The sequence below is a fragment of the Juglans microcarpa x Juglans regia genome, chromosome 2D (genome assembly GCF_004785595.1).
Source record: "Juglans microcarpa x Juglans regia isolate MS1-56 chromosome 2D, Jm3101_v1.0, whole genome shotgun sequence".
Lineage (NCBI taxonomy): Eukaryota > Viridiplantae > Streptophyta > Magnoliopsida > Fagales > Juglandaceae > Juglans > Juglans microcarpa x Juglans regia.
Genome location: NC_054596.1, coordinates 29,386,530 through 29,410,222, shown reverse-complemented (window position 1 = coordinate 29,410,222; position 23,693 = coordinate 29,386,530). Strand labels below are relative to the sequence as shown.

Sequence of the window (23,693 nt, the reverse complement as noted above, 5' to 3'; positions counted from 1 at the left end):
GATAGACCTTAGATTCAGGTATCACTAGTTAAGGATCAAGGAAAGTGACGTGTCTAAAACTGCTTTTAGAATAAGGTATGGACACTTTGAATTCACAGTGATGCTGCTTGGTTTGGCTAATGCCCCAACAACATTTATGGATATTATGAATATAGTGTTTAGGCCATTTCTAGATATTTTTTGTGGTGGTATTCATTGATGACGCTTTGGTATATTCCAAGGACTCGGAAGACCATAGGAACTATCTAAGATTAGTATTGAGGAAGTTAGGTGAACGCCAGTTGTTCCCCAAACTCAATAAGTGTGAGTGTTGGCTGGAGGAGGTTAAATTCCTCATTCACATAATATCCAAGGATGGGGTTGCAGTAGACCCAAGTAAGATCGAAGCAGTTGTAGACCTGACAGTGTCCCATAGTGGTCTACGAAACTAGGATTTTTATGGGACTTGCTAGGTATTACCAAAGATTCATCGAAGGAATTTCTAGACTCTCAAGTCCACTAACAACGTTGACTAAGAAGAATGTCAAGTTCATATGGACTAAGAAATGCGAGTGGAGTTTCAAAGAATTAAAGATAAGATGGACCACGACTCCTTTATTGGCATTACCAGAGCCTCACAAGCCAATGGTGGTGTTTAGCATTGCGTCCAAGTATGGACTTGGATGCATGTTAATGCAAGAAGGGCGGGCAGTGGCATATGCCTCATGACAATTAAAGGATCATGAGAAGAACTATCCTACCCATGATTTGGATTTGGCGGTAGTGGTCTTTGCCTTGAAAAGTTGGCAACATTATCTCTCTAGAGAGGCCTGCGAGATATACACGGACAACAAGAGCCTAAAACATCTCTTCACCCAGAAAAACCTTAATATACGACAGAAGCGGTGGGTGGAGACAATAAGTGATTATTAGTGGAAGATCAAGTATCATCCAGGGAGTGTCAATTTGGTCACCAATGCTCTAAGTCGAAAGTCTCGGGTGGAAGGTGTGGATGAATCATCGGAGATGGATTCTCTCCTCAGTGGGATGAGTAGGTTGTTATTAGGAAGTAAACAACAGGAGAAAGTTCTTGCCACAATGCGAGTGAAAAGGGTGATGGACTACGATGATTTAAGAGTACGGCAAAGAAAGGATCCGAAATTGATGGACATTCGGCAAAAGGTCTAGAAGGCGAAGGGACCCATGCATTTCAGTTTTAGTAGGAATGACACCTTACTATATAAGGATGAAAGAGTGGTCCAAACGAATTTAGAGATCAAGGAAAAGGATGCTCAACGAGGCTCATTCAACGCCTTAATCATACACCCAGGAAGTACGAAAATGTATCAGGACTTAAAGAAAAGTTCTTGGTGAGAAAGGATGAAAGAGACATCGCCCACTCTATCGAAAGATGTTCTACATGTAGGTAAGTGAAGGTAGAACATCATAGACTTGCCGGGAATTTGCAACCCCTACCAATTCTAGAATGGAAATGGGATGATATCGCAATGGACTTTGTAGTCGGGCTGCCAAGAACTCCAAGTGAAAGGAACTTAGTGTGAATGATCGTGGATAAGTTGACCAAAAGTGTTCATTTTCTTCTAGTAACTAACATGAATTCCCTAGGGAAGTTAACTTGAATGTACGTCAAAGAAATAGTTCATGGATTTCCTAGAACTATAGTGTAGGATTGAGATCCAAGATTTACTTCCCATTTTTGAAAGAGTTTGCAAGCAACGATGGCACTAGATTGAGGTTTAGTAGTGCATATCACCCATAAATAGATGGGCAGCCAGAACGAACCATCCAGACACTAGAGGACATGTTGAGGGCGTGTACCTTGGGATTTATGGACACTTGGGAGAGTCATATACCTTTCATTGAGTTCACCAACAACAATAGCTACCAGGCAACTATCCAAATGGTGCCTTATGAAGCTCTATACGGAACGAAGTGTAGATCAACTCTATGTTGGGATGAAGTCAGAGAGGGCAAGCTCATTGGGCTAGAGCTACTCCAAGAGATGAAGGATCAAGTCAAGGTTAATTTAGAAAAGATGGCGACGACAAAAAGTCGACAAACAAGTCATGTAAATGCAAGAAGAAGAGACTTGACCTTTGAGAAAGACAATTTGGTATATATTAAAGTGTCATCCATAAAGGGTGTAAAGAGGTTTGGGAAGAAAGGAAGATTGAGCCCAAGGTATATTGGGCCTTACCAAGGGAAAAGGTGGACCAAGTGGCATATATAATTGGATTAGTGGCTAGATACCAAGAGGTACATCATACATGGCGTTTTTCAAGTCTCTTCTTTGAGAAAAAGTTTTGGAAATCAGGAATGTCCAAATAATTAGCCCAAGTGAAAGTCAGTTACAATTGAACCTTACTAATAAGGCAATGCCAATACGAATGGTGGAATGTAAGGAATGGAAGTTACGTTTTAAGATGATACCCATGGTTAAGGTGTTGTGGAGGAAGACCAGGAATCGAGGAGATCACATGGGAAAGTGAAAAGATTACGAGAGAATAATTTCTCTATTTATTCGAACCATGATAACTTAACAACCACGCATTTTAATGAGGGCATTTATGACTTTTGATGGGTGGGTACACAGGTATAAATAACCCTCAAACCCATTCATCTTAGTCGCAACACTCTTAGATATTTTGAGAGATATCACTATGGTTAGGGAAAGCAAAACTGCGGGAAAGGTAGTTCCATCACCAGAGGTGATTAGGCGATTCATGAAGGAAAGGCATGAACCATCAAAGCTATTAGGGGAACAACGGCGAGTTGAGGAGGAACATCAATTATCACGGGCTCTAATTGCAAAACATCACAATGAAGTCTTGGACTTTGGTGATGGTGTTGTGTTCACCCAACTGATGAGACCACTCGAAGTAGGACGATCGGCTCGGGAATGAGAGTTACTGGAAGAAAGTAAAGATGGGGTTACATAGGGAACTGACATCGCTGAATCTAGCAGACAAGCTAGGATATGCCAAAGCAGAAGCCGATGACGACTAACATAAGGGGATGATGCCCTTGATCCAATGACAGAAGGGTAGAATCTAGAGGTGCACTAAGAATTGAACGTACCCCGCATCAACCAACGAACCTATCCATAAAAACAAAGAAGACGATTAAGGTTCTTAAAAGTATCCCATGCATTTCTAAGACAAAGGGAAGTCGTCTCCAAATTTTGAGGATGAAATTTTTTGTTAAGGAGGGGAAGGATGTGAGGACAACGCTTAATTGAGGGAAGAAATCCCCTCACACGAGTAAAAGCAAGCTGGAAGAAGGTAATCAGATAATTTACTTGTAGCCAAAAATGACGTAAGGCAAGTAGAACGTTGTGGCGAGCAAGGCCAGTGCAAGTAGCATGGAGAGAACAAGGCGACCAAGGAGGTTCACTCAACCCAGGCGAGTAAAGGATGTGCTGATGCTATGTAAGGCGAGCGTTGAGTAACAGATGATATTGTACGGAGCCTGGAATGCTTCGAGATAACACAGAAGAGCTCAAATGGTAGTAGGTGACATACCAAGACCCATGTTCCAACGATGACATCTCAACAAGAGCATGCATGAGATAAGAGGAATACGAACCTATAAGCCATACATCTGAACATAGAAGTAAGGCCTAACGCCACGTGGCTGATTTTCATAAGAAGGCAGACTGTGTGCCTAGTTTCGAGACAAGCTGTTGGGATGTGCACGTCTCATCCCATCAATCCACTCAGTCTCTACCATTATTTAGTCCAGTGTACATGTCGACGACCAAGATTCAAGATCATTCTTTCAATCAATTGAATATCGGACCTATCAGAAACATGATTGACAATCCTACCATATAAAAGCCAGTTCAATGACAGTCTTCATCTCACTCTCGAAATCCTTAATTTGTTCAATACACTCTTTTCTTTCTTCTTCTATTCGGTACTTTAAGGAGACTAAGGGTTCGAGTCTTCATTAACAAGAAGATTAACAACTGCAACATAATTTTGAGTATTTAGTTACCATCCAAATAGATTTACTCCTATGACTACATTATTAATATAGGATAAATGTTAGTGGGTATGTTCATGATTTCATTTTCTACTTCTCACCCATTTTCTCTAATGAAAGTACATGATTTGTCATTATGGTTATTGACTACTTTGATGATGCAATTTCAAGTGATGTGATTTCAAAGTGCCCAATACTCATGGAATTGGGTTGAGTGATTCCATGTACCATTCTTGGCTGCGTATTACCACGTGTTCCACTCTGGTAGAGGGATTCCCCATGCTGATCGGGTGGGGCATTTCCATACTTTTCCACATGATAACGTGGGTAGAGAGAGTCTCTGTGTTGATTAGGTGGAGCGATTCCCAAATTGTTTTGGTAGAAGTATTTATGTGTTGACTGGATAGAGAGATCTCTCATGTCAAATGGGTGGAGTGATTCTCCATGTTGTTTGGTGGAAGCATTTCACGTATTGGTCGAGTAGAGAGATTCCCCATGTTGAATGGGTGGAGTGATTCTTCATGTCGTTTGGTGAATGTATTTCACATATTGGCTGGGTAGAGAGATTCATCGTGTAGAATGGGTAGAGTGATTTCTCATACTTGGTGATGTGTATAATGATTCATGATATGTGTTTTACCCAAAAAGTGATTCATCGCCATACTTATAATATGTGTGTTTTGTTCAAAGGGCGACTCCTCGCCTTATGATATATGTGGTTTCGCCTTAGTTATGATATGTGTTTATATTAGCATGTATCCCGCACAATGTGCGAGCCTACCTCGTCTTAAATTGATTTCGATTAATAATCTATTTATAATAATCTTTCGATTGTAATTTTACCAAAACTTTTACACAATTATATATAACATCTCAAATCAAATTTCAATTGACAAAGACTTAGGTATATAGTTTTTTGTAAATGCAATATCAAATAGTTATTCGGGACTTTTTTTTTTAATGAAAGTTACATATCATTCAAACAAAACAAAATCAAAATAAATACCACACTACAGAATATATTGGGGGTTGCTAATTTTTATCGGGCTCACTATTAATATTAGATTACTATTATCACGAAGAGTAACAAAGTGATCTTTTGGATACTTTCACACTACATTATTCAAGATAAAGATAATCGAAAAACTAATGATTTGAAAATGAAAACCAAACTCATAAAATTTATAAACAATGCTAGTATTCGGTAAAAAAAATAAAATAAAAACAAAGTATGAAACTTTCAGAACTTGCCATTTTGATTTTTCAAGCACTCTACTTTAACATCGTATCATTATAATTCATGTTTCATTCTCTGAGATATTTTGATTTTATTTTACTAAAAAATCTTTGGAACCATGCCTCTCTCGTATAGCATTTATTTTTCCTCCTTCTAGCCTTTCTTTTTTTCAAAAAAAAAAAAAAAAAAAAGAAAAAGAAAAAAAAAACCCTGTGCTAGTTATGCCGATCAGATATCTCGTCGTCTTTATTAAAACCTTCAATATGCATCTCACACAAATCCAAATTGAGGAGAGAGAAATGGAAATGAACTTTTGTTGTAGTGATGCAAGGTTGTTTAGAGGGAAAAAAACGAAAGAAAATGAGAGAGAGAGAGAGAGAGAGAGAGAGGTTTTACAGTGGAGAAATGTATTTAAAAATGTTTAAAAAATAATTAAAAGAAAAAAAAAATACAATTACACTAGTAATAAAATTATGGGAGCAAAATCATGAGGTAACTAGCCGCACCCTTTAGAGAATATCAATCGGTGTGTAAAATACTTTATTCACAGAGAAAAAAAAAATCCCTAAAAAATCAACCATAAAATCGTCATTTCCCAAAAGAGAAATTTTATGCATCAGCCACTACTCACTTTCACATCCCACCTATAAATTTTTTTTTTTTTTTTAAAGGCTGTGGAGGTGTTAATGATGTTTTTCAATGATGTGAGATGTGGGATAGTAAATTATTTCCACCCCTAGCAAATGCTGAAGGCCCGATAAAGACCAAAATATACAATGGTGACAAGGGGCCATTGAGAATGAAAGAAAGACCGACCTTGGCCAAGCGGATGATCTTCTCATAATGGCAGAATTTTTATTCAGCCCTAACCATACCCCAAACAAAACAAAACGAGCAAACTATTGAAATTAATTTATTGGGCGTTTTTTGTACCGAAAGAAATGAAATTCACACTAATATCGTCAGATAGAGACCATCTCCTCGTGAAGGGGTTGTACACAAATCCGGCCATCTCTTTGACCTGTACAGAACCAACCAAACAGCAAACATGCTTCACTAAAACTTGCATTAATCCGTGTAGCAGACATTCACGAAATCTCAAAAGGTAAATAACATAGTTTACGTACAGTGATATTGGCACGTTCAAGGATCAGGACTAATTCTTCAGGAGTTAGAAAACTTGACCACTGATGTGTGCCTTTAGGAAGCTGTAAAACATCAAATTTAGTACATCTAAGTGAGAATTGGAGTGAAATTTCAATATTCAGGGGCATTTTAATAAGGATAACTAAAGCAGTTATTTTGGGTATAAAGGGCTACTCGACCTATTTGGAAAGAGCGACTCTAAAGCCTATTCTATTGGTAACTTTTCAGTCGAAAAGATCAAATTGATCTCGTCATGTAGGAAGAAGAAGGCTCTAAACGAACTTAATAGTCTTTATTAGTCCGTCGCTTACTCCATTCTTTACTCAATTTCCATTTCCCCCTAATTTGAATAAGGCTCTTTCATCCACAGATTCCATTGATTACGTATTGATCAGACATAAATATATGGTAAAAAGAGAAAAGCGAGATCAAATGTGAATGTTTCTACAACATTGGGTAAACTAGCATCTTATATTTTATTCAAGTCTCTATCATTCTGCATCTTGAACCTATATTTGAATACACCAAATATTTCATTATATAAACATTCCAGTGGAACTGTTAAAAAATGAAACAGAAGCCCTACAATTTTAGGATCTTCCTTTGTGCATACATATTTCTGCACAAAAATTTATAATTTGAACGAACCATGGTATACAATCTTCTTTTCTACTTCGTTTTTGGTCAGAAACGGCCACAGATTCAAAATTCTTGGAAGTGGCAAACTACTTGCTAGAATCTTGACTGGACAAGCTTGGCTGAATCAAAATTGAATAAAGCAATGCCTACTGCCCTTTGAGGTATACTGATAACTGCTTGAGAGATGTAAAAGTAAATTCTACTTGAATTCCTTATTATTTTTCCTACAAACTCAGAGACTCCACTTAAAGAGCTCTACTATAAAAATTTGACAATTACATTTCAATGGAAATCTTAATGTTTCATAACATTATGGATCAATTCTAACTTCAACTGGGTCAAGCAGAAAAGTAAATGACCTGCAGCCTTATAGACAATAACTCTTTTTGTATGAATACAAACAATTTTTGAAGAAAGGATGCAATTAATTCAATCGTCTACACTATGGCTCATATGGAAAATTTCCAGATAAAGTTGTTGCAAAGTATGAAGAGAAAGTTCACTGCTATGGCATGTATCCAGGATATATTTGGAGATCAAGGTAGATCTCTATTCGAGGCAAGTAAATATGAAAGCATGGCCAAGTTCCAAAACAAGTCATTTACAGCTGCCCAAGAGGTGTGAAACAAATAGTCAACAAGCTTGTTAAGGTTTAGAATGAGAACAAAAATAATACCCAATGGAGGATGTACTCTGCTCCAATAATTGCAGTTGCATATGCTCTCATAGAACGGTTGATTGTTGATATCACAGTAGCTCCATCAGGAATAGTTAATGCTGCCAGAGACTTGCAGAATTCAGCAGGATCTGCTACATGCTCAATTACCTTAAAGTAAAACGCCAATTGCAAACAAATTGAATATGGGCTGAAATAGGAAAAACAAGTATTGCATCTTTATGCTTGCCTTTTGCTTCGTTGTATTAGCTTTTAGTGCTTAAGCTATAAGTATGCTCCTTTTTTCTTGGGTAAATAAATAGCCAGGTTACTGGGATTTTATTATACTTCAGGGTCAAGGATTAAAAGGCTGTGTGTATCAAGGGCTAGTATCGGGGAAGATGGTTCCCATATGCCTATTGCAGTGTATTTGGAGGGAAAGGAATGACTAGAACTTTGAAGATAAGGAACACTCTTTGGAAGGACTTGTGTTTGGGTAATGAGATGAGATGAGAATTCTGTGAAAAGTAGTGAAATGGTTTGAGCTAAAATGTTTTATTGGGTTTAGGGAAATGAAAAGGAAAAAGTTGAATAAAAATATTATAAAGTTAAAAAATTGTTTTAATATAATTTTTTAATATAATTTTTGGTTTTGAAAATTGAAAAAGTTGTATTTTTTTGTATTTTGTTTGAAAGTTTGGAAAAGTTGTAATAATTAGGTAATGATTTTTTTTTTTTTTATAAGTAAGAAAAATAATGATTAGGTAACGATTAGATGAACGAGTTGAAAATTTGAAATTGAAAAGTGTTTTGTGTTTAAGTGATGTTGGGGAAGGAAATTATGAGAAGTTTTGAAATGGGATGAGATGAGACAAGATGTTCTCAACTCATCTCACTTCCCAAACATTAGAAGTTAATCATTCAATCCCTAACCAACCCAATTTGGCCATCAAAACTAAGATTGACAACATTAAGTTTATATGGTAAAAAAATGTGTACATTGTCCTCACGCTACATTTAAATGATATTAGTGTATAATTTGATGCATGGCCTTAACTAGGTATTCTACTTTGCATAGGTCCTGTGTCATTGGTTGTGGCCCTAGCACTCTCATATAATAAAATGTTGATATCTTTATTTATACAAAAAGAAATAAAAATGATGCAGATGAACTGATGCGTAGTAGAGCACAATGTAATGTTTACATTACAGAAACTATTTCCGACCTACCCACCATTGAGGCAAGCCGTTGTGGTTGTTATACATACACGATGAAAAATCCAAACACAAAGTTGAACATCATCCGTTTCAAACATTCAAAATTAAATAATCACATCAATCTCTAGATTTGAGGAGGCTTATTGGTCCTACAGAAGGCATCTCCTTACACACTTGGTAACCAAAACTTTACTTGTTCAACTTTCTCATTTATTTGAGTTGGTTAGCACATAATCAGTTCTCAGCTCTTCACAGTTTCCAGAAAAAAGTTCTGTAAAAGCTGAGTATCATTTAAATGCCCCAAAATATGTAAAAATGCAAAGTAAAAATGACTTAATAGTAAATGATGTTTTAATTTAAATCCAACAGACTCTTAAGATAAATTAATAGAAAGGATCAAGAATCTGTGCGCATAATGACCAGTGTTTGTGAAAGCGCTAGGCGCACTCGCAAATGCCATTTAGAGCCTAGGCACAGAAGTGCAAGCCCACACTTGATTGAAGTGAAGCACATATTTTTAAATTAATGTATAATAACAAAAAATCCAAAAAATGCAATAACAAAAGGTTTAAAAAGCAAGATGATAATATATTTAGCCTATAAACTCTATTTATTAAGAGTATTATCCAATATGAACATCAAGTAATCAATTAATTAAATAAAATTTAGGAGATTTTAGTCAAACACCCTTGTGCTATAGGGTACTTAGGTTTAAGATATTGTAATTTTTGCTTTGAGAAGTAATCCCACATAGGATGAGTTAATTAGAAAGAGGACCCTCTGTTAATTTTGTTGTCCATCAACGTTAAGCAAAAACACGTGGCAACCTCACAATCTGCCACATGCCAACTTTAATTTTTTCTTACATAGTTAAATTAGTTTTTTAGAACAATAATAACAAATAATTTCATTATATAATAAAATTTCTATAATAAAAACAAACTTTCATTTTAAAATATCAAACTTAAAAAATGGAAATTTGGCCACCTATGTGGCGGCGAAGATTTAGCTCAACGTCACATTTTAAGTAGCGACCTAAACTATCAGGAGAAAATAAAAAATTTAACGCAATCTTCTCGATTTCATTGTCCAAGAAAAAGGAATAAGCTTCCATCAATATCGTTTCCTAATTACACAAATATGATACCTGATAGGCACTCATAAAAAAACTTTATTTGATAGCCATAATCAAATTAAAGTACATGGTTAAATTAAATCAAAATATACCAAAAAGACCATGACCAAAAAGCAAAAGAATTGTAGGTATTGGCTTCTATGCTAACATAAGCAATCAAATACCAAATTATCTAGAAAGCCAACTAGGACTATTATATCGAGTTCAAAGCACATCACCTATGACAGGTGGCACCAAGAACGAAGCAAGGATTATAATTTGGGGGGGGGGGTCCGAAATTTTGGGTTGGAATAAGTTGTTCAATTGAATTTTTTGGGACACCATTAAAGTGCTAAGAATAAGAGTAATAATACACATACAATTTATCATACAACTATTTTTACAATTCAGTTTTTAACCGATGATGGTCCTGTAAAATTTTAAATTTAAATAAAAAAAATTTAGTATATTTATGAAGTCACACTATTACACTGGTTGGTTGTAAAATATATTGTAAAATAATTGTATGAATATCACTAATAAAATAAAAGGTTATTAAGAAATAAGAAAGAAAAAATAATTCAAAACCAAAATGAAATATGCATTTTACAAGATTTACAAGAGCAAAAAGTTCATATAATGTTCTAATTAAAAGTGAATAAATAAAGTGCACTGTTTGGGAGCAGTAAATTGCGTAAATAAGTTTTAAGCGTAAAAATTAGGTATTTAACAAAAGTATATAACTAAAGTGCACCTTTTCGGTGGTAGCATTTAACACTCTTTAGTGATACACTATTTTCTTAACCTGACGTAAACTTTCTTTTAACTAATTTGTGCACTTTCTTCAGAGCCTGGAGAGGGGAATGGGGCAAGGGGGGCTTGCTTTGTCCCTATGTGGCTCTATGGTACATAAATGGCCTTCAATATCATCTAAATATAAAAATATTTGTTACATCATTTTTTGGGTCTTGAAATGATATTTTATATTTTCTTTTTGAAAACATAGAAAAAGCGCACTTTCTGGGAATTTTTGCAAAACGTGTGCTTAAAGCTCGCTTTTGTAAATGCACTTCGCTTAGCTTAGGCCTTGAGGTTTTTAGCTTAAGCGCACGTTTAACAACACCGATTATGATCTAGATATTATTATTTTATGCATGCAAGTATGCATATGTACATGAGAGAGAGAGAGAGAGAGAGAGAGAGAGAGAGAGAGAGAGAGCATACTTCTAGAGAAATCACAGCATCAAACTTTCTTTCTTCCTCTACCAGCCTTTCTGTCCATAATATCAAAGACACAAGGAAACAATGTCAATTATGTTTCCTAGTTGCCAAGAAAAAAAAAATGTTTCCTAGTCCTATGCGCATATGGGCCACTTAACCCCACATGCAAATGGATGTGATCAATCGTAAGAGATGGAACAGCATATAAATAGAGAGACTGTGTTATGAATGCACAATAGTAATCATTTGGCATGTACCAGCTGTTGTGCAACAGTATTCGATAGTTGAAGTCACAGGATCCAACTCCTGTGTGGACAGGCCATGTTAAAAATTTTCCACTCAAGTCTAAAACAATCTATACAAGCAAAAAATCATATAATCCTTGACCAATGAAACTGAAATTAAGATCTCGGAAACAACTCATTATATCAAGCTGGTAAGTACTCCAATAAACTTAATAATCAAACACAAAACTTGGGAATTATTGCAGCTTGCGCTTTGCAATTGAAGAATATATTAGGAAAATACTGGACTAATTATGTTTTTTATCAGTCCACTTTTCTTAATTAAATAGCAGTATCAGTGATGGTATCAGTGAATGAAGAATTAATTAGGAGTATTAGTGATTTGATACTCCTCTCTTAACAAGCTTCAGGTCATGAAGTGCTAAAATTATAACTATGCTTACATTATCAAGGGATTTCATTATTGTGCATATTATGATCAAGAAACAACACAGCACAGTGATTATCTAGAAAAGAAAAATTCTAGAGTAACCCTATGGTAACTTGATCCACTAACAAAGATATACTAGCTTGCTACGCTGGAATGCAATTTTCAAAAGTTAGCCTCCCTTCAATATATCACGACTGTGCATGCTGATTACATAAACCCTAACAGTAGAATGGAGGCTACAACACACAGATGCTCTTTTATCTATTAGCCAAAGCATCTTCACTCTGCCTATAGAACAGTAATAGGCAAAGTAGCGCCTTTCCTTTTTAATAATCTTTTACCATTAACTTTTTTTTTATAAGTGCACCTATCAACTAGCATCAACTAGCATCTACAGCAACAAATTTAGACTGCGATAAGTGCACAACTTCTTAGTCCTCTCTTATGGAGCAAACATGGAATAGTGCCAAGACACCAGTGATTTGATACGTTCCATCCATCACCACTGATTAGCACAAAAATCCACCAACATTTGACCGTTGATGGAAGATTTAAAGGAAAAAGAAATCCAAAAGAAATCTAATGAAGTCCTAACAACAGGAAATCATAGAGCGCTATCCCAGAGAGAAAATAATGGCATCCAGTGGTTTGTGACTTCTCAATTCCATTTCCATCAATTCCATTTCCATCAATCAACATTAACATGTCACAATAGAGAATGACCATACAGCATGTAGACGCGCAATCTTGATATTTTTCTCCACAGCATCAACTCCCGTTACGGCAGCTCCCATTCTAGCCAACGGCTGAACAAACAAAAGAAAAGAGTATATACAAAGCGAAGATCACCTTTTTATTTAAAAAGAAGGAAAAAATATAGCATAGGAATCTAATACCAGTATACACAAGCTTAAGTGATAAGGCAGCATATTATGCATTGACAAGTACAATTATTTTCTTGCAAAATACCTTCTAAAAGATAGCCACATAGCAAAAGAAAATGAAACATCACAAACCTAATATATGACCCCTCCTAAAATCTTGGGCTATTTCACTCCACGGTTCACCAACTTAGTACTTTTGGATAATGTGTAAACTAAATTCTTTCTTTATGAAATGATGATGGATATAGATTTTATTTTCACCTATAAAATCTGCATTTGCCTAGATTTTATAGGCAAATGCATTCACACAGCCTCAAAACCCTGCACTGAGTCTCTACCACTTAGGGCGTAGTAGATACTATTTGGTCTGAAGACAATTGGCATTTACTTTAAGAAGCAATTGATTTCATCTTCATTCAACTTCTGTTGGGTGGATGAATTGTAAAGGCAGCACTGCACTATATGCAAAGTCCTTTTAGAGAAAATTGCAAACCTGCCTAACGCACCATAGTTTGTGACAAAATAGTATCAGAACCAACCTAGTAAAATAAAAGTCAACAGTGGGTGGGTGAATTGCAAACACATTATTTGGTTACTAAGTCCACCATCAGTTGTTTAGTAAATAAATATGGAAATAGAGACATAAACACGCAGGTGGGTGGGTGAAAAAGCAATATGCAAGAAATATTAGGGCATTGACAAATGGTTGTATAATCAAAGTAAGTCTCCTTACCAAAAACTCCTAAGAGGTACGAGTAGCTATCAAGGATGCATGAGCAAAATAGACCTCTCAAAACTTAAAATATTGTTATAACATTAAAGAAAATGCACCTCTGAGAGAATGCCACCTCCACAACCAACATCAACTATTTTTAGTCCTTCAAAAGGCCTAGAACTGTTAGGATCCTTCCTGAAACAAGAAGAACTAATCAGAATCTATCAATTGTGCAAGGCAGGTATAATAATGTCTTTATGTCTTTATAGTATTGCTCTGGTTTGGAGAGAGGGGGGGGAGGGGGGGGGGGGGGGGTGGGCGCTTCATGACAAAAAATAGTAGATGCATAGAACAGCATAAATCCAAACAAAAAATTCATAGAATAAATGTTAGAAGTCCTAGTTCCAAATACAGACCCCAAAAAACAAGATATACAGCAGTGAAACTTCAATACGAATTCTCTCTAGCTAATCGCCAGCCCAATTTTTAAGGTGCAAGGCTCTTGTAAGCAGTTTCTTTTGAGATTAAGGAAATGATCATTTGAGCAGAAAAGAATGTTAGGAGCCCCCACTCCCTCGAAACAGCCACCCTTTTTCTTTTCTTTTCTTTTTTTCTTGAAATTGAACACAGCATAAATTAACTCCTATGTTAAGCTACCAATTAAACAACAATTCATAGGGTAATCCAATTACATTTCCAAAGTTAAAATGAAACTTAATAAGTGTTGTATAGCTTTTTTTATAGGTATCTAAGTGTTTGTTTTTTTGATAAGTTCCAAACAATAGGTAAAGGTAGAGTCAGAAATCTCGTGTGAAAAAGTGCTCCTCATAGCACCTCTACAACGGTTCAGCGTTAGCACGGAACAGAGATTTTCATCATTCTCTTCAACAACTAAAATTATCTTAAAATTTGATAACAAAAAAATCTCAGATGTAGCCAAAAAATCTCAGATGTAGCCGGAAAAACCTAACCCTGTAACTCGTCCATAGGTATATAAGTGTTTGTATAACTAATACTTGGAGACAAGTACTTGAAGTACCTAGCCAGCCATTAAGCATGGCTAAATATGAGAATAGATTTACCTATCAAAATATATATATATATATATATATATATATATGAGAATAGACATTAGGGGTAACTATTGCACAGAATGAGTAATAAATTCGTCATTTTCCACCAAAAATTGTTACCATCCAAGGGTTAAAAGTTTAGCTAACTCAATTTTTATCAACCTCAGGGTTTTTGGATCAATGATTAGGCTTTTAACAATTAGGGCTTGTTTGGGAACTGAGATGATCTCATCTCATCTCAAAAGTTTTCAAAATTTCCTTCCCAATTATCAGTCAAATACAAACACTTTTAAATTTCAAATCTTCAACTTTTTTATCTAATCATTACCTAATTATTACAACTTTCTCAAAATTCCAAAAAAAACACAAAAAACAATATAACTTTTTCAAATTTCAAAACAAAAATAAAATTAAAAAATTATATTATAATAATATTTTAACTTTATAATATTTTTATTCACTATTTTCTCCCTCCTTTTCCAAAACCATATAAAACATCTTAACTCAAATAATTTTGACTGCTATTCACAAATCATTTCACTACTATTCACAAAATTCTTATCTCATCTCATTAATACCCACGCATCCCTCTAGTATCAGAGCAGGGACCATGTCACAAGTTCGAGTGACAAAGCAACTTACAGACTAGATTAAGATGTATTGGTACTATGTCCGGACTTAGGGGTTGTTTGGAAGATGTTTCATCCCATCTCATCTTATCTCATTCCCAAACATCACTCAAATACAAATACTTTTTAAATTTCAAATATACAACTTTTTCATCTAATCATTACCTAATCATTACAATTTTTCCAAACTTCCAAACAAAACACAAAAAATAATTCAACTTTTTTGAATCTCAAAACAAATAAAATACTAAAAAATTATATTCTAACAATATTTTAACTTTATACTATTTGTATTCAACTTTTTTTTTTCTCCTTTCTCAAAACCCAATAAAACATCATAATTCAAACTATTTCACTACTATTCACAGATTTCTCATCTCATCTCATTCCATAAGCATCCCCTTATTGTTAAGTCATTGGATATTGATAGGTGATGGAGCCGTCAAGACAAGAAGGGCTACCGTCGGGTCAACATTGATAGAGTGGGCTGCCGTGAACATTGGATTTGAAAGTGTGGTGGACTGTCATAATCCCAAGAGTTAGGCCTTGTTTGTGTAATAAGGTATTTGGGTAGTCTCAAATATTCTCAAGTATTTTCTTCGCAAATATTAGTCAAACACAAACACTTTTCAATTTTAAACCTTCAACTTTTTCATCTAATCATTATCCAAACACAAAACCTAATACAATTTTCTCAAAATTTCAAACAAAATACAAAAACAATTCAAAATTTTCAAATTTCGAAACAAAAATAATATCAAAAAATTATATTCAAACAATTTTTTTTTTTAACTTTATAATATTTTTATTCAACTTTTTCTCTCATTTTCCAAAACCCAATTAAGCAGCTTGACTTAATCTATTTCACCACTATTCACAGATACTCTGAGTTATTCTAAAGCATGTTTGGGAAGTGAGATAATGTCCAAACGAGCCCTTATACAGTCATTTAAGGTTGTATTTGGATACTGAGGTGATCTCAGATGTATACAATCATTTAAGGTTGTGTTTGGATACTGAGTTGATCTGTAAATAATAGTATTTTATGGGTCTCGTTGAGATGTATTTAAATGTAAATAGGTTGAGATATGTGTATGAATGTATGAAGTAGATTTTGATGGATTTAACTTTTTATAAAAAGTTAAAAAAATAATAGTTCCCATCAATGATTAGTTTGAGATGGATTGAGGTGATCTTGACATTCAATCCTAGGAGATGAGCCCTTACACAGTCCTAGAGCTGTTGAATGTTTAGGCCATTAACAGAAACTTGTGGCAATGACAGGGAATCCGCTAACACAATACAATCATCCGTAGGGCTAAATGTTTAAAAATGCAAATTAACAAAGAGTGAATAAAGCGGGCAAGATCTACCTGAAATGTCGACAAAGAGTGGAGCGTATAAATGCAAGTCTTGTAGGATTCATCACATGCAATGGTTTAAACGGGCCTTCAGAATCCCACCTATTCAAAACAAAACCTTTTCGTTTACCAATCAAACAAACTAAGGAAACAAACAAAGAACCAAAGAAAGATAAAGCTGACCAGGTTTCGGCAATGGAGGCGAATTTTACGAGTTCGAGCTCTTTCAAAGACGACAGAGTCTGTGTCGGACTTTTCTCCATCCCGATGTCGTTTCGGGTGTTATTGTAGGACTGAGGCTTCTCTGGCGGTGGGGAAGAGGGGGCATCCGAGAAGGGCCTAAAGTGGAGTAGGGTCAGCGTGGCTCTGGTAGGGTGGGGAAAGCGAGGAGAAAAAACGTGTGTAGAACATAGGGCTCGGAGATGGCAGTGATTTAGGAGCTTGGAAGCCATGTTTGAGAGGAGTAAATGAGGGAGGAGACAGGAGGAGATCAACTACAAGAGAGACGGTCAAAATGTCTTGGAGAAAGGGGTAGCTGAAACGAAATGATGACAGAGAGAAACCGAATTGGCGTGAGTTGCTCCTGGGCTGCTTGATCTGTACGGCTTAAGGTGGCGCTTGGCTTCCGGTGGTGCAAGGATACACGATGTTGAACGGGCAGTGCAGCGATACCAGACCACTCACATCGGCAAATCGTCAAGGCTCCTTAAATATTTGATAGATTCTAGACGCACTGTAAATCATTTAAAAATATATAATTTTATTTTTTTACCCTCGTATTCTAGACATAAATCCTATACTCTTATACATTATTTAAAAATATGAAAATTAAAAATTAAAATCACATATTTTTAAGTGATATACAAAATATAGATCTTCTGTATAGCATTACTCTAAATATTTATGACTTTTAATGTGAGACTTGGCAATTGATAGGCGGGGTCACGGCAAAAGTTATTAGCTTCTAGAATGAATAATTAATTTAGTTGTACTATACAAAAATCTCACATTTCTATACACTATTTAAAAATATATAATTTTATTATTTTATCCTCATATTTCATTGTAGGAATGTGAGGTTTATGTTTTGAATTTTTTTAATTAATTAGTCATTGAGTAGTAGGTATAAGTTTTATGAGTTGTATCATGTATGGTGTATTTTTTTATACTATTAATGTAATTGATCAAAGCATTTATTTTATATTAAAAAAAGTAATGCAACCAATTAAATTAGTGGAATGTATAAGAAATACGCAAAAGTAATTGCACATAAAATTTTTGAAGTTTTAAATATACAAATTTTGTATAAAATTTTTGTATAAATGTAGGCTCTATAAAAAAAAGGCAAGTTTTTTTTTATAAGACAAAAAAAAGGCGAATTTTTCACACTCTTTCATAGTGAGATCCATTATTTTTTATAAATGATTTGTGCAAAACTTATGTATTTGGAGTTTGTATATATCATTTTTCTCAGTGATTTGATACTCCTCTCCTTACCAGCCTCAGGCCGTGAAGTGCTAAAATTATAATGAAACAACACAGCAAAGTGATTATCTAGAAAATAGATTTTAGGGTATATACAAGGAAAAAAATAGCTTAATCTAATACCAGTATACACAAGCTCAAGTGATAGGGCTGCATAATATGCATTGACAATTACAATTATTTTTCTTGTAAAAAGCCTTCTAAAAACCTGCCAACAAATGAAACATCACAAACCTAATATATGACCCCTCCTAAAATTTTTGGCTATTTCACTATGCAGTTCACAAACTTTAGTACTTTGGATAATGTAAACTAAATTCTTTCTTTATGAAATTATGATGGACATACATTTTATGATTTTATAGGCAAATGCAACACGTATTCACTAGAACTGTTCATTCAGGCCGGATTTTTTTCCGGCCCAGTCTAGAACCCAAGAAACTAGATTTCGATTCCGAGTTATAGCCCGAAACAAATCCGGGTCGGAACCCGGGTACACACAGTACCCGATTTTTTATTTCAATTTTCCATACTTTTCCCTCGTTCTCTTTACCTACAATTTGATTTTCAAGTTTCATTTATCAATTACTTGAATCCATGCGTCAACTTGTCCAGTTAGTTTATTGTTTTAAGCATCAACTTGGAGAAACTGTGCTTGCAAAATCATATGTTTGGTTAACATGGTTCAACCGGTAGCACTCCTCCACTGTGTTTTGCCTTATGCTTCATTCATAATCCCTGCCACCCATTTCATAATAATGGTTAGAAAACAAAAAAATAAATTTGAATCTTGTAATGAGGTTAGTTATCACGTGTCAAAAATGGTGCATGAATAGTTGGAGTCCTAAGTAACCCTGAGACAGGAGGAAGAAAAGTATTGAAACTTAAAAGATTGGCCAAAAGCGTTGAAGTTCAACAGGGCAAATCCGACATCTGGTGTTACATGTCCACCATTATGTGCCAAGTCTAAAGATTGCTTTTTATCCTCTACTTGTGACCCTAATATTAATTTCCAAACAAGAGAAAAACAACATTCAGACTGCAAAATGTTAACCCAAAAAGAAAACAAATTACATGGACGAAAGAAGATGATGCATGGACAAAGAGGAAGAAGGAGATCATGAGCATCAAAGTGATACCGAGCCCTGGAATCTCGACATCGATCATCATTTTTTCTTAAAACCGAAGACCACGTAAGACTCGAAGCAGGGTGAGCAAATAAGAGAATAAAGGCTTTCCTTTAAGGTCGTATGCAGACTGGAAAAAAACAAAAAAAAATGGGTTCCAGCTGTGGTCTGACCCGGTCAGGGTTCTAGCCCGGGTTTAAAACCCGAGTTCCGGTTCGGGCATACCCAAGTTCCTGGGGCGGAACCCAGATGGACAGTCCTAGTATTCTCACAGCATCAAAACCCTGCCTTGAGTCTCTACCACTTATGGGATAGTAGATACTCTTTGGTCTAAACATAATTGACATTTGCTTTTTTAGAAGTAATTGATTTCATTTACATTCAAATTCTGTTGGATGGATGAATTGGAATGGCAGCGCAGCGCTGCACTATATGTAAAGTCCTTTTAGAGAAAATTGCAAATTTGCCTATCGCACCCATAGTTCATGACAAAATAGTATCAGAACCAATGTGGCACTATATTAGTTTTTACTTTCATCTCACTATGTACAATGTAACACTTTTATCACCCTTCGATCTTTCTTAATTTTTTTAAAGAAATTCAAATGTTGATAGACAATATCACCTTATTACAGTAAAATGAAAGTGAATGTAGTTTATAGAATTGTTAAGGATAAAATTGACTAGGTCCAACCTATTGAAAACCCATAACTAATAATAAAGGAAGAGATAAAGCCAAGAGATAAGACAATGAAGATATAGGGCAAAGAAGAGATAAACTAAAATAAGTTGACTCAGACTCCTAAATGGAAAGGGATTCACAAAGCAAGTTGAACTCAATCACTCTAAAGAAGAAAATAGACCTCTATAAAAGAGGCGATCTCTACAAATGAAGGGAGCTCTCTACAATTTCTCTACGCATATACTCCACCACGCACAGTGACTCCACCAGATCTCTCTCAAGGGAGGCATTGTCTTCAACTTCTTGAAACCCTAATTTCTCCATTGTATTGAGAGATTTATGAAGTTATGAGAGATTGTAAAATCGTTTATTATAGTGAATTTTGCCTCCAAACAACTCGTGGACGTAAGCTTTTATGTAGGAGTGCTACCCGCCCCGTAGGGAAACCGCTAAAATGGGCCTAAAATGGCCCAGAAACAGCTTCTGTCCATTTTGGGCCCATAAAAATAAAGGTTTTTTTTTAAAGAGTTTAAAAAAGAAAAAAAGTTACATGAATAAAAATAATATATACATACACAAATTTATATAATTAAGACTAATGAACTAATGAAGTACTACTATAGACTATAAGTCTACTACCTAATAAACTAATAAATAATAATAATAACTAAGTTATTACAAAAATAAAATGAAAAGTCTAAACAATTACAAAATTACAAAGAAAAAAGTGTTCAAGGGACATCAACATTAAAAAATTACAAATCAAATAAATAATACGTACAACTGATTCAAATTTCAATATTCTAAGAAATTAATAATCTAAAAAAAGAGGCGAGCTGTTTGGGTCTTTGACTATGACATTTGGGATGGCCGGATGGGTAGTCTTTTGAGACTTGAGCACATATTCATATTGCAGTGAAAGTAGACATCGTCTGAGTCGTCTCATGTGTTGCTACAACAATCAATACTAAAATTAATACTAATGAATCGAAGTGAATATAAATAAATCAAAATAATAAAATAAAAACAACAATTACCAGATGGTTCAGATCCAGACTGATTACCACCCTCTTCGTCGATCTCTTTAAAATTTAAAACATCCAGAACATAAATATCATTTCCCATCATCCAACTCTGTGTGCATATTAATGTCTCCAAAGCTGTAGGAGACAATGAACTATGGAAAGGATCCAATATGCGCCCTTCGATACTAAAGGCATACTCAGGCAACGGTACTAATAGGGATGACCAACATACAATGGGCAATCTCAGAAAGGATGGAATATTTCTTTGATGTTGCATTCCACCATCCTAATATGTCGAAATTATCATTATCTTGAATAAGATCATTGACAAATAATTGTCTAACTTTGAAACCACCTCCGTAAATTGACGGACTAGTGTGGGATTATGTGCGAGGGTCTTAGTCCATATCAATCTACGCTTCTTTGTTGCCCTGGTGTCTAGAAGAGGTGTTGGGGTAGACGTAGGTGTAGGTGTAGTAGATGCAGTACCACTTTTAATTGCATTAAACTCATCATATAATTTATAAAGGGTATCTCGGGCCATCTCACCAATAAGATCAGTCCATGCCTGATCATGTGCAAGTCGTAAACAATATAACATACTTGAAATTTTTAGACGGGATCAAGAATAACAGCCACATATAACAAAATATTTAGTCTAATCAAATCTCCCCAATACTTGTCATATTTGACCCTCATGGTCAATGTCATCCCCCTTATCCTTAGATTGGAACCCTTACACATGTCGTCTAATTCTTTTTTCACTCTCCATATTTGTTGATAAAATTCATGGGATGTAGGGTGTAAAGAAGCAGATAACTTCAATGTGACATCGTAAAAAAGCCCGAGAAAATCAACAAAAGTAGAAACTACCTCCTATTCATCGACATTAGGCTTTCCTAAACCCATATGCTCATCAAAGTATTTGACATATTGAATGTCTTCATCACCCAATAATTGAAAGGTTGCCTTATATTCTTGGGCCACCTCCAACATCAAGAAGGTTGAGTTCCATCTGGTAGGAATATCAGTATAAAGACCCTTCTTTAATGTTATGCCCACAGTCTTTGCAACAATCTTGAATTGAAACCCCTAACTCAATTTAGGGTTTCGGATTGAACCCCTAAATCAATTTAGGGGTTCAATCCGAAACCTTAAAATTTAGGGGTTTCAATTGATTTAGGATTCCAAATTCGAACACCCAGAGGCCAAAAATAGTGAAATACAAACTACAAAAAAAAAAAAAAAAAATCACAGAGAATCAAACACATGCACAAATTTCTTCACAGCACACAAATTCACAATTATTCCCATCATCCATCTTCGATTCAACCCATCCTTCCTCCAATCTCCAATCGAAACCTAAAAAAATAAAATCTAGGGTTTTGGATTTCTTACCTTTGAGTGGCGGCGAATGCGAAGTTTCAAAATAAGTTCAAACGACGGTGGAGTGACTGGAGTCCCAGTGGTGCTGCTCATGTAGTCACGCGAGAGAGAGAATAGATCAAGCGAGAGAGGCAGAGAGACTGAGAGAGCGCGAGAGAGATCGAGACATAGAGAGAGTGAGTCTAAGAGTGAGAGAGAAGAGAGTTCGAGAAGGAGAAGGACACGGGGGAAGGGGGGGTGGTGGACCTTAACTAAAATCTAAAAGTGAAATGGTACCGTGTTTCACTTACTATGGGAGGTTTTTTTTTTGTTATATATATATAATTTTATTTATATATATATATATATATATATTAAGCGGGGCGGGGGAAAAGCGAAGCGAGGCTTCGCCCCTTCCGTCCCAAGCCTCCGCAGGAGTCCTGGGGTGCGGGCGGGGCCCCCTCACCCTGCTTGAGTGGGACGAAACCCCCACCCCGCATGGGTGGGGCCGGGGCGAACGAGGCTGGTCAGCGGGGTGCGGGGTCCCGCTACCCACCTTTACTTTTATGTTAAACCACGTAAATTTCTATGTCTCTATTTATTTATTTTTATTTGCTTATTTATTTTATGAATGAATGTGAAGAGTACCGTATTGACACTTGAATCATCATCGTGGGCTGAAAATAATTATTTCCTTCATTCCAACCTGTTGTACAAATTTAAGCATTAACAGTTGGCGCCGTCTGTGGGATGGACTAATCTTCTACACTGGAATTGGGAGAAGGATATTCTCCGACTCACTAGATTGTCTTCGAGAAACTAGATAAGATCTCATCAACTTTGCTATTTCCTATTATTTACTCTCTTAACACTACAACGAATGGTAAAAAAAATAATAAAGGAAGAACACAGGAAGCAAATCGCTGCACTGCGCAGGTGCCATGCACAACACACATAAGGCACCCACGAGGTAGGACTTGTAGCCACCACCCTCCCAAAATACCGGTAGGGTTTGATGCTAGCCACCCTGCATGGTGTGGGCAGAGGACGCATGCTACCGAAGATCAACAAAAACCAAGCATTTGAGCGCTGGTAGGACCACCACCAGCCCCCACCTTAGGTTCCTGAGATTTTTGTTGCCAGCAAGAAGGTCCCTGTCTGGGGAGGCTTTACTCGACCTCTCGTCACCATCACTGATGCTCGTTGCAGGAGATCGACATTGTTGCTCACTATAAGCTTCTACTGCTTAGAGCCATCAGCGGTAGCGCCATACGGAGGGGGACACCGAAAACTATCGGTGATGGTTTCTGTCACCAACGGTAAGTCCATAGCACATTGAAGGCTAGCAAACAGACAATCCACCAGTTTGTACGTCCTTGTTGCATTGCAAGGGAGTTGGTGAGCACAACTCTTGGTTTGCCAGACATTTTTGCGACCACTGTGAGATCCTCCACCCCT

General features: G+C 35.9%; 1 protein-coding gene across 1 annotated transcript; it reads right to left on the bottom strand.

Moving 5' to 3' along the window:
- Positions 1-6,057: 6,057 nt before the first annotated feature.
- On the bottom strand, positions 6,058-17,262 carry LOC121250581 (ubiquinone biosynthesis O-methyltransferase, mitochondrial). The gene is made up of 9 exons (XM_041149730.1): positions 16,735-17,262; positions 16,564-16,653; positions 13,605-13,683; positions 12,618-12,695; positions 11,472-11,520; positions 11,218-11,267; positions 7,683-7,832; positions 6,349-6,429; positions 6,058-6,242 (listed from the first exon to the last, which is right to left on the bottom strand). The coding sequence occupies exons 1-9, from the start codon at positions 17,001-17,003 to the stop codon at positions 6,135-6,137; spliced, it is 954 nt and encodes a 317-aa protein (XP_041005664.1). The 5' UTR covers positions 17,004-17,262; the 3' UTR covers positions 6,058-6,134.
- Positions 17,263-23,693: the final 6,431 nt, after the last annotated feature.

Bases quoted from the DNA above. Each gene is read 5' to 3' on its own strand.
- LOC121250581 (XM_041149730.1), bottom strand. From the start codon at position 17,003: ATGGCTTCCAAGCTCCTAAATCACTGCCATCTCCGAGCCCTATGTTCT. The intron at 13,684-16,563 runs GTAGATCTTGCC...TTCTTGTTTCAG, and splicing joins ACTCTTTGTCGACATTTCAG to GAAGGATCCTAACAGTTCTA. The intron at 11,521-12,617 runs GTATGGTCATTC...CTGTCCACACAG, and splicing joins AGATTGCGCGTCTACATGCT to GAGTTGGATCCTGTGACTTC.